This window comes from Dunckerocampus dactyliophorus, chromosome 18, assembly GCF_027744805.1.
Source record: "Dunckerocampus dactyliophorus isolate RoL2022-P2 chromosome 18, RoL_Ddac_1.1, whole genome shotgun sequence".
Lineage (NCBI taxonomy): Eukaryota > Metazoa > Chordata > Actinopteri > Syngnathiformes > Syngnathidae > Dunckerocampus > Dunckerocampus dactyliophorus.
In genome coordinates this window covers 17,285,639-17,296,180 of record NC_072836.1, presented here as the reverse complement: position 1 = coordinate 17,296,180, position 10,542 = coordinate 17,285,639, and the positions used below count along the sequence as shown (strand labels likewise).

The window sequence follows — 10,542 nt, the reverse complement described above, 5'->3', positions numbered from 1 at the left end:
ATGACTGCAGAGCCATCTAGTGGCAAAACCATCTTGGTTATTGAATGCTGCTAGTTTGCCTGGGGTATTGTTACTGATGGATAATCAATGGATGCAATTTTTATTTAGAATAGTAACTGTCTAACATCCTTCATAGAGTCAAGACTTAAAACCTGTATTCATTTTATTCACTATATGAAAGCTTAATTGCAGCTATAGGTCAAGAAATAATAAAAGACAAAATTAACAGTATATGGTTAATATACACTGCAGGTTTTATTACAAGTTTCATTTACTACAAGTTTTGAGGAATGGACTTGGAAATTTCAACTTTCAACCTACAGACAAAACCATTTTCATCAGAAAAGGAGAGAAAAAAAAGTATAAAACACTTCAGAGCAGTTAAAAGAGGCTGGAGCAATGATCAATCACATCAGGACAACCATGTGTATGTAAAACAATCTGCACTATTGTAACAGACATCCTTCTGTGCAGACAGGGAAGGACGACCAACAGGAGAACAGCAAGACTTCTTAGCTGGTGTCCATCTGAGAACAGAAGCAGAGTGAATGTTAGACGGCTGCAGACATTGGAATCATTTTGTCATGCGCCACAGAAACAGCTGGACTCACTCTTGCATTGTAGGCGTCTAACTGGGCGTCGAGTTCTTCTGCAGAGAGTTGCTGCTTGCCACCAGCCCCTCGGCCACCTCGACCCCGTCCCCTGAAGCCGCCTGCACCCCGTCCTCCAGCACGTCCCCTCTGCATGCCGCCAAAGTTGCTCCCGCGGTTTCTGTTCATACCACCACCTCTGTTCATGCTGGGGGAGGAATTACAAATTTCATACACTGCAGGGCTTGGGGTCATGGCTTCTTAAAAAAATAAAACCTCACCCTTGCATTGGCCGCCTCTGTGTATCAATCTGTGATGTGACGAGCTGTATGTTCATGGGCCTCCCTGGAAGTTTTTTTTTTTTTTAGATTTATTACAATGAAACAGCAGAGGGCAACAAATTGTGTAGAAAGCACAAAATCCTTACCATCCAGCGGGATGCCATTGTACTGTTTCATGGCCTTGAGCGCATCTGCCCTTCTTTCAAAGTGGACATCTGCCGTTCCTAGGCTTCTTCCTGAACGATCATAATGGACCGCAGCCTTTTTCAACGTCCCAAACTCAGCAAAAAGTTCCTAGAGAAGAACGGCACACTCAGCAGCTGTCCTTCAGCCTCTTTTCTTTGGCATAACAACAAACTGGGGCAGGTGTACCTGAATATCAGCATCTGAAACACCAAAATCAAGGTTGGAGACAAGGAGCTTCCCTCCGGTTTCCACACCAGCTCCGCCGCTGCCAGCAGTGCCGTTGAATCCGCTGAAGCCGTTGTCAAACATGTCGTGTTGCCACTTATCTGGGAGCTGTTTGGGCTGCAACAGATGAGAGAACGCACCTGCTGACTTCAGGAATCCCGCTTGTCTCTGTCAATCACTGAGTCCACACGCTGGGTGTTGGGGCAAGCAGAGGCTCCACTTCCAACAGGGCCAGGGTGCTCAGCTCCCCCAAGAGGGTCCCGCCATTATCCCCGTGCCCACCCCACCACTACAAGCATGTCAATGTATTCAGATAGGAGGATGTACACAATACACATGTGGGCTGTATTACTTTTAACACATGCATAAGCTATTTGAGGTTTAGTGCATTTTATACACATCTTCCCAAAGCCACACACAATTTCTATGCTACACTTAAGTGGCCCACTCTTTCCTCCACCAGATGCTCTACATAAATGAGTCTTCTGGGTAGTCTCCTCCTGAAGCAGCTGCCTCCTGCGATGACCAATGTTTCCAGGCCGGATCAAAAGTTCTTTAAAAGCCGGGGGACATCTTTTATTGGATGAGGACATGTCCATTATGCATGTGGATGGATCAGAAAACAACCAGAGCAACTATGGCGTCTATGAGATCGTTGATTTAGCCGAACGTCCATTTTGAGAACACGCCATTTTGACTGGGGCTTCGTCTGCAATGTTTAGAAACACACACAAAAACGTGGGGTGGCGATTAGCTTTATCGGGACACTATCGAGGGGGGTTGAAGTCCTCGGATCCATCCACCACACCGGTTGAAAAGCCCAAAGATGAATAGGGCCTTGGAGCCCGTCAGCCACTCCCGGACAAAGGACATCCTGGTCACTCACAAAACGCTGCTCCTTTCGCGATGACAAAAATCATTACTGGATGCTCTCTTGATGTGTTGGATGTTTCCCCTCGCCGCCATAAAGAAACTTTGGATCAAAAGCACAGATATTGGCAGTGGACGAAAAACTGAATTGTCGTCGTTGATTCAAAATGGCGACGACAGAACCTTCCACGATCCAAGTTTAGCTAACATGCCAAATGGCTAGCACATTTGCTCTTAAAAAGGGGCCATCTTCTTGCAAAAAAATTAACTTAAGGTTGGTTCGGGGAGGGACAGACATATTATGCAAACACTTTCCATTAATGCTCAACCGCTCGTGTTAACAGCTCTCCATTGAGAGAAATGTGGCGGTAAGCAATCATTCAACTCGTTGATTAGCAAGCTGGCTAGGCGTTGAGCTAGCAAGCTGCCTGGAGTATACCCAGGCATTCTGAAGTTTGCCGAAGGTGTTTCCCTTTTCTGCCCATTCTCATACCCTGCTGTATGGCGTCGGTCTGCCTCTAGCGCGGTTCAGGTTTTGACGGCTCCTCATGGGGCCGGATCCTCCGCCTCGGCCTCCAAATCCTCCGCCGCTTACTCCAAGGCGCGCAGCGCCTCCTCCTCGGCCGCCGCCAGGGCCTCCGCGGCCTCGGCCTCTTCCACCCCTGCCGCCACCTCTCTGCTGCCTGTTCTGTTTGATAATGTCGTCTAAAGACATATCCATTTTGTCGGTCATAATGCTGTCCCAAAAATTAAACTGTTGACAAAATAATTTCTTTTAAAAAGCACGCCCTATACTCTCGTCTTGCTGTTCTTCCCTCACACAACTGCAGCCAACTGGTGCGGGCTTAAACACAAAGGACTTAAGGAGGTTCGCCGACGTTGCGTCATCACGCAACATACGTGCCTCCGTCACACAAGCAGTACTGTACTCTGATCCAATACAACGCCACGATCAGCCACATATTTACCTTCTCTCCTCATAATCAGTGTTCTCAGATAACATCTCAGCTACATTGTTGCTGTATAAACAAAACGGAATTGAGTAACAATGCTGTGTAATTTACAAGCACCACAATCATTTTCACAACTTTTCAAATGATCTGGCTTCCAACGCCATATTTAGTCTGTACTACAGGGGTGTCCAAGGTGCGACCCTGGAGATATTTGTGGCCCGCAGCAGAATATTCAAAAAAAAAAAAAAAAACTTGAAACGCTTTAACACTAATAAGACGCTGCCATGCAGGCTGTTTTTTCTTTTAAATATACCCAGTTTAGCATGTTAGCATACCTACAGTGGTTAGTTTTGTGAAGGCAATATTAATTATTACTGTCAGTGTGGTGCCATAACCAGCTGGGAGACGATATGCAGACGGTTTTAAACAGCGTCAGTCTTCAATTTCTTTGGTGTTTTAGTCACAGCATCCACACACCATTTTGGAAACTAATGCAATTTCATGTTTTAAAAAACAATTCATATAGTTGCATTCTGACCTGAAGGGCGATCAAACAGGTCAATCTGTGGTGGATGAATACACAGAATTGTGTAAAAGTCTTTTATTCAGCATTTTGTTTCAAGGCGTTGGGAAGAGGTGTTAATCTGGGGGGGGCAGCATACTTTGGGAGGATTCTCCTTATTAGTTAAGTCGGCAAACACAAATTTGTTTCAGAATCTTGGCATTGCTTTTGGCTTTCAGAATATGCTCATGAAGTTTGCTTTTTATGGGACCATTTTCTTACTTCTACAACCTATCTAACTACCTTCTTACAGAACAAACAACAGAAAAGAAAGTCAGCCCTTTCTCATTTTTCTCCAAGGTCAAAGTAGTAGTCGTAGCACTAGTTAAGACTGCAGTCTTTCATGTCCTGTGGAGCGTGTCAACAGTTTGCAAATCAGCACCAGATGCCAGCAACAACTGATGGAAGTTTATCCATCCCGTTCATACATAATATGAAGATTGCGTGGCCTTCAAAATGAACCCAGAGAGAGAGAGAGAGAGAGTTAATTTAAATTTATGGAAATCCAGCCTATCCTCCTCATCAGCGGTAGAGTGGAAAGACAGAAGGGCTTGCTGTGGTTCAATGTTCACAGAAAATCGCTTGGCATTCTGCCTCAGACTGGCAAAACAGGGCTGACTTTGGATGTCAGAGGAAATGTTCTCAAGGATGTGTGGATAAAAAGTGCTTAAGACCATCTCAAGGAGGACTAGGACTTCTTGGAGTCCTGTGTGTTACGTTTCTTGAGGTCAGTCAGGTCCACTGGCGTGAAAGCTGTAAGATCGCAAGGAGAAGAAAAGAAAGTGTTGCATTTTGTACTAATAATGAACATTTGATTAAACATACAATGTAGGTTGGGATTTGGATTCTTCTCCACGTATTCCTGTGGTCCACGGTCATTCCGTTCGCTGTTTTGTGTTGATCTGATGTCTCTGAGCACACACTGCCATGCTGTTTGGAAACAAATACCTTGGTCAGTTTAAGCTTTCTATTCCACCCTGGGAAATTCATTTTCACATTTATTCCAGTAAAACCATGATAATGAGGGGAAAAAAACACAGTTTTTTGCTCTTAGTGGTGAGTGAAATTCCCATGTCTCTTCCAAACCAAAATATGACAGTCAGCATTTATTATGTTGCAATATTTTGTACATTGATGCAATATTTGTCATCTAAACATCTGGCAGATGGAAGGCACTTGTTTATTCTGAGCCATTCACAGTGCTGACTACATAAATCAAGTAAAATGCCAACCGACAACTGTGAAAATTATACTTACTATCATGGATAAAGCGCACGTTTTCCTCATGGGCTGGGGTGAAGAGCTCCCCCCAGTTGGTCGGTGATCTGGGGCTGGAAGTCCGTTTGTAACTATTCACCATCCTGGGAGCAGATGAACTTGAGAAATGTGCAAACAACCACATCAGTAGCATACAAGGACTAGACTGAAGCACATATGTGAAATGAATATTGTTACATAACATTTGTGCTATGAATACACAACTTTTCAGACCTTGTCATTCTGTTTCGTGGTCTTGCTCTCTTCTCACTCCTCTTTGGTGAGTGCCTTGGATTAATACAACACTTTCAAAGTCCTCGGTTGAAGTCTAGCAATGAAGAACGGCGGCAGCTTTAGTGTAACGACAATCTAAATTCATAAAATCATACCAGTGGAAAAATGCAGGCAACCAAGTGCGTTTGTGAGAGAGATGGGCGTCGCACAACAGGAACTGCAAAATCGTGGAATTGATGACGATGAAATAGGGTCAGAGTTGTTGGTATTAACCCCCACAGTAAAGCCTTGCCATTCGTCAGCAAAATCGAGAAAACATTATGTTCGCTGACACAGGTGCTTTGTTTACGTTCCGGCTCGCTTCGCCTCAGTTAAGCTGGTTTGACTTGCAGAGCTGCCAAAACTACACATCTTCTCCTTTATGAACCGCTTCTTAAATATTTGCAGGAATAAGAGAGGCGCCTCTAGTAAACACAGACAGACAGTCACCACTTACTAGAGATTTGCTGACACAATAAATTCAGCTAACATTAGCCCGCTAGCTAGCTTTTAATTGTGTAGACGTAACGTTAGCATAGAATGGCTAATTGTTTATCAACAAGAACTCAACTTAATATTATTACAACGCACAGCAAATCAATATTAAGGGGGCGTATGTATGAAATGGAGTAAAAATCGACTACAAACCTTTTATTTAAATATTTCCTTTTGATTTCTTTATGCCGCACACGACGCTAGATTTAGCTAAAACGTTGCCAATGCCAACCAATCATTTCCGGTAGGATACACGGAAGTGTTCTTCTTCGTCTTCTTTTTCTTCTTCGGCGTAATAATGCATTTTATGAAGCCGATGCGCTACATGTTGCCACTCATGATGACGAAAAGTAATTTAAAACAACATTTATTGTTACTTTTTACGGATTAAATTATGTTCTTGCATTGTCATAATTGAGTATCATACTTCAATATATTTGGAGTAAGGGAAAATATATGATTTGACACGAATATGAATGTAATGAATACAACGACAGTCTGCTGTATTATGAAACACGTTTTTATTTATGAAAATGTACAAAAATAATTAGAGGAGAAAATGATAAGACTTTCATGGCTGACATTGTTTTCTTCACCAAGCCTATACGTAAATAAGAAAATAACACCAGTATGTCGGGGAAAATACTGCAATATTAGGCAATGTACTTGATGATGAACAGCATGAAGCTTTTCCTGACCAATGAAGTATTAGTTTATAATTCATGTGATTCCTTTTCTGCCCAGCAGTTAGGATTAACAAGAGCTAATATCTCAAGTTCTGTGTTGTAAATTCATTTCAAGAGCACTTTAATTAATAAAATAAATTCAGTGAGGAAATAAGGATTTCACCACACTGTTCAGTATCACAAATTCACAAAAATAGAATAATATTTACATGAATAGAGAATAACAGGTGTTGCAAATCCCAACTTCACCAGTACCGTTTTAGAAAACATGTTACAATATTTTTGTCCTCTTCCAAGCAATTTGCCAGCCCTTTCACCCTTCGCCGATTATATGCAACCAGCCTCGAACAGTTTGGATAACTCTGCACAGTCGGGGTCAATGAGGTCTGCCGGCTTTTCTCCGCTCTCATTTTCGGCTTCCGTGCTGGCTCCCATGGAAAGGAGATAGCTGAGTGCGGGAAAGAGGTGCAGGATATTTATGAACGCTTTTGACACAATGTATTTTCCTACAGCATTGCAGTGACAGCTTTTCTAGCATGCTATTCACGAAACATCATTTAGTATTTTAATGCTGCTTGTTTCCTTTCATACACAATATTGGTGCTCATGGTAAAATTTTAACCTTTGAAAATTGCTCACAAGCCATTATAAGAGTTAAAAGATTAAAAAAGAAGATATTATTTTCCATGTGAATATATGTTTTTAAAGTATTGGATGATATTTGTTCATTATTATATTAGTTCTTTATTATATTAGTATTAGAAAATGTTATTTTTTAAAATTAGTTAGATATAATTAATATAGTCATTATATAATTTATATTAAGGTACAATTATTACATAACATACATGATTAAATTAAAAGATTATATAATAAATTAATAATGAACTTGTATCGTATCATATAGGTATCTGAATTATTTTATCAACCTACAATAAAACATGATTATATACGGGTTGGTTCCATTCAATACTTCGATACAGAAAAAGGCACTTTCATGCCTTTTTAAAGTTGTATTTGATTGAAATTACCAACATTTGTTTCGTCTCAAAACGTCATAATATATTTTTCAGATGTTTCCATTACTATCGGTGGATTTTATGTTTGATGTCCTGTAAAGACACCATCCAACTCTCCACTTTCGGGACTGCTAACAAATCAATACCTGCATAAACTTATCATTGGTGATACCTTGCAATTTCGGGGAAGCTGTCACTGCAGGCCATGTGAAGCGGCGTCCAGCCGTCCTCGTCCCTCTGATGGACGTCGGCGCCGTACTTGACCAACAGCTTAACCACCTCCAGGTTTCCTGTCAGCACCGCCTCGTGTAGCGCTGCCATACCTGCACGCACCACACTCCATGAGTCCACTGCAGCTTTGCACCTTACGCTCAGATCCAAATGTACCATTTCATGAGCTAAAATGATGAGCGACTCACCTGAGTGAAAGACCGTATCCACGCGGACTTTCCTCGTTCTGATGAACCGGCCAATTTGCTCCAACTCTCCACATCTAACGATATCCTGGAAGATGATGTCATTGGGAAAGTGCACAGCTCTCTTTGCAGGTGGAACGGGGATCACAGGGGCAGGGTTGCCCTGTGCTTGTGTGCGCCGCGTGGAGCTGTACCGGGAAGGGATGTACGCTGATGCAGACTTGTAGGAGGATGTGTAGTACGACGGGGTGTGATGTGTGCTGCTATAGTGGCTTGGTGTGTACTTTGACGCAGAAGTGTATGATGGTGTGTAGTGACTGGACACGTACTGTGTAGGTGTGTGGTAGGTTGGCGTGTACTGAGAATGGCGGGTGTACGTTGACACTGGTATGTGGTAATTGTACTTCATCCCTGCAGTGGTCAGGATCTTCCTCCCCCTATGCCGTCAGCCCAGCAGGGGGGACATGAGAGATCACACAGAACAAGAAAATCAAAAATATATATATCCTTTTTGTCCCTTTTCTCCTCCTTGCTTGGCTTTTATCCTTTCATGTGAGGTGGCTCATCAAAATAAAGTTCTTTCAAATCACTGGCATTACTTAGTCTCCCGTCTTTGAGCTTCTTCTTCTCTTGCTTGATTTGAAACTTTCCGTGTTGCACAGGAAGTCGTCAGGCAGAAAAGAAGTGTGGTCTAATGGGGCAAGCCGCACGAGCACCCCTATATAGCTTCTGGGGGGCTATTTTCAGGCCTAATGTTCAGTGACTTCAGCGTGCAAATGAGAAGCACTCGTCCAACCCCACCCACTGTGAAGCTGCGTGCCCAATGCAACTGCACCCAACAGGAGCTCATAAAAATGTTGACAGCCAAAATGTTCCCTTTGAGTCTGGCAAAAGACATTTTCCCATCAAACAAACATGCTGAAGGTATGGAGAACATGCACACTCTATTCTGTATAGTTAAACCCCAAATTAGACCTGCAACAATGATCGTTTTTTGATTTGAAAAATGCAAATAACCTCTCATTTCAGCCTCTGAAATGTGAATATTTTTTAATTTCCTCAGTCTTCCATGAAAGCAGACATGTTATCTTTGTGTTTTAGGCAAAACAAGATATTCACGCACATCAGCTTTGACTTTGGAAAGCAGCGATCAATATTTTTGCCTTTTTTTCCTATTGGTTGCGGACCAAACCACAACCTGTTTGTGTTTGGTCCACACTGATTAGGTCCCTCAAGGGCCTAACCAATTAATCGAAACAACAAGCCTCAGATTAATCGATGAGAAAATAATTGTCAGTTGCAGCCCCACCCAAAATTCTAAAATCCCTTGATTTTTTTCGATCTTTTGTCTTAACATGACACTAGAAAGTGGCCAAAGACTTTCAAAAGTCATGTCAAGAGCGTGAATGTGAAATACAAGTTTATGCCGTTTTCATTGTTTTACATTTTCAAAACCATTCATGTCTCTGCCAAGGAACACAACAGGAGTCCTGATCGTCTTGTATATACAGTGGATCCCTGCAAATTAGGGTTTTTTGGCCGTTTTTTCCCCGCAGAAAACACATCTTATTCACCCTAAGTCAGTGATAATTTATAAATCTATGATAGTACAGGTAAAATGTTATGAGAGCCCCCAATTTTTTTACATGTTGATGTCTTTATTAGGGGAGCAACAATGCACAAACTTCACGGTTCGGTTCGGTTCGATGCGATGCTTTCATGTCATGGTTTCAGATTTTTGAGATTTCGCATTTTGTTTGGTGCTCCCTTAACGCACCATAGTTGCTGTGAGACGCAAAGGTGAAACTTATATATAACGTGCTGTACACCATGACTCCGATTCCATCTGTTCATCAATCACCTTACATGATCATTCATTACCAATACATTTAAGATTTAAAATGCATTGAAGTGTATGAGGCAAACTGAAGAGAGAAGGAGAGGGTTCTGGAGCTGAATCTAGTCTAACAATCGCAACAGGCACTCTTGTTGCAAATGTTGAACCCAAATTTGTAGGACAGCATCAATGTCAAGCTAGCAGGTTGGGGGTTTGGAGGCGGGGGAGCGAGCCATGTGTCAAAAACAGACATTTATATGGGAGTCTAAATTACTTGTGAATTTTCACCATTCGCTGGTGGTCCTGTTGCGTAACCCCTGGAAAATAAGGAGCTCTACTGTAAAGCATTAGCATACTACTGCATATAAATGAATGGTAAAGCACAAGGAACACAAATTAAAAAGCTCTTTGGTTTGAAATTGTCACTCTGCGAACCTTTTTGAGTCACCGCTTTAAGAATCCAATGAAAGTCATGGCGCCCCTTTCCCAAAAAGTACTGATATTTTTACACTTGACTTTGCATGCAGTGTATATCATGTACTTTATTTGTGGAGATTTGACTGTCTCATACATACTACACCGTATTAGTAAACTTTAAACAACGAAACAAAAAAAACCTCTTTCTATTCATGACATTTGTATCTTTTTATCCTCACAGACCCCCTGACACCCATCTATAAGCCCCAATTACAGTATTTTAATTTGAAAAGGACAAGCAGTGATGAAATTGAAAGCACATGAAATATAATACCGGGCATATGAAATTGGGGCTCATACTATTCTAGCTGATCAGGTGCGCCCAAATATTTACGCTCCATTCACACATGCTCTTCTCATGCTCCTCGTGCTTGACCTTTGCATCACAACCAGACAGTAAAATTCACCCCCTGTG

The 10,542-nt window shown here is 42.0% G+C and overlaps 3 protein-coding genes across 4 annotated transcripts; all 3 read right to left on the bottom strand.

Moving 5' to 3' along the window:
* Positions 1-231: 231 nt before the first annotated feature.
* On the bottom strand, positions 232-3,023 carry alyref (Aly/REF export factor). Its single transcript, XM_054759510.1, has 6 exons — positions 2,646-3,023; positions 1,244-1,399; positions 1,018-1,165; positions 872-935; positions 612-798; positions 232-527 (listed from the first exon to the last, which is right to left on the bottom strand). The coding sequence occupies exons 1-6, from the start codon at positions 2,883-2,885 to the stop codon at positions 513-515; spliced, it is 810 nt and encodes a 269-aa protein (XP_054615485.1). The 5' UTR covers positions 2,886-3,023; the 3' UTR covers positions 232-512.
* A 678-nt stretch (positions 3,024-3,701) lies between these two features.
* mcrip1 (MAPK regulated corepressor interacting protein 1) lies at positions 3,702-5,975 on the bottom strand. Of its 2 annotated transcripts, none has more exons than XM_054759687.1 (5): positions 5,846-5,975; positions 5,159-5,252; positions 4,925-5,043; positions 4,493-4,597; positions 3,702-4,420 (listed from the first exon to the last, which is right to left on the bottom strand). In XM_054759687.1, the coding sequence occupies exons 2-5, from the start codon at positions 5,164-5,166 to the stop codon at positions 4,356-4,358; spliced, it is 297 nt and encodes a 98-aa protein (XP_054615662.1). In that variant the 5' UTR covers positions 5,167-5,252; positions 5,846-5,975; the 3' UTR covers positions 3,702-4,355. The 2 variants fall into 2 exon arrangements, with proteins under 2 accessions (XP_054615662.1, XP_054615663.1); XM_054759688.1 differs by having other exon boundaries at positions 4,925-5,028.
* Positions 5,976-6,298: 323 nt separating this feature from the next.
* On the bottom strand, positions 6,299-10,542 carry ppp1r27a (protein phosphatase 1, regulatory subunit 27a). Its single transcript, XM_054759662.1, has 3 exons — positions 7,817-10,542; positions 7,570-7,720; positions 6,299-6,826 (listed from the first exon to the last, which is right to left on the bottom strand). The coding sequence occupies exons 1-3, from the start codon at positions 8,220-8,222 to the stop codon at positions 6,706-6,708; spliced, it is 678 nt and encodes a 225-aa protein (XP_054615637.1). The 5' UTR covers positions 8,223-10,542; the 3' UTR covers positions 6,299-6,705.

What these genes read in the sequence shown, in the direction of transcription:
- alyref (XM_054759510.1), bottom strand. Translation starts at nt 2,885, where the DNA reads ATGACCGACAAAATGGATATGTCTTTAGACGACATTATCAAACAGAAC. An exon ending in TTTCAGATGCTGATATTCAG is followed by an intron (nt 1,166 to 1,243) that starts GTACACCTGCCC and finishes GTTCTTCTCTAG; the next exon opens with GAACTTTTTGCTGAGTTTGG. An exon ending in CAATGGCATCCCGCTGGATG is followed by an intron (nt 936 to 1,017) that starts GTAAGGATTTTG and finishes AAAAACTTCCAG; the next exon opens with GGAGGCCCATGAACATACAG.
- mcrip1 (XM_054759687.1), bottom strand. An exon ending in CGTGCGCTTTATCCATGATA is followed by an intron (nt 4,598 to 4,924) that starts GTAAGTATAATT and finishes GTTTCCAAACAG; the next exon opens with CATGGCAGTGTGTGCTCAGA. An exon ending in TCCAAATCCCAACCTACATT is followed by an intron (nt 4,421 to 4,492) that starts GTATGTTTAATC and finishes GCGATCTTACAG; the next exon opens with CTTTCACGCCAGTGGACCTG.
- ppp1r27a (XM_054759662.1), bottom strand. Translation starts at nt 8,222, where the DNA reads ATGAAGTACAATTACCACATACCAGTGTCAACGTACACCCGCCATTCT. An exon ending in GGATACGGTCTTTCACTCAG is followed by an intron (nt 7,721 to 7,816) that starts GTGAGTCGCTCA and finishes TGGTGCGTGCAG; the next exon opens with GTATGGCAGCGCTACACGAG. An exon ending in AGCTTCCCCGAAATTGCAAG is followed by an intron (nt 6,827 to 7,569) that starts GTATCACCAATG and finishes TCCCGCACTCAG; the next exon opens with CTATCTCCTTTCCATGGGAG.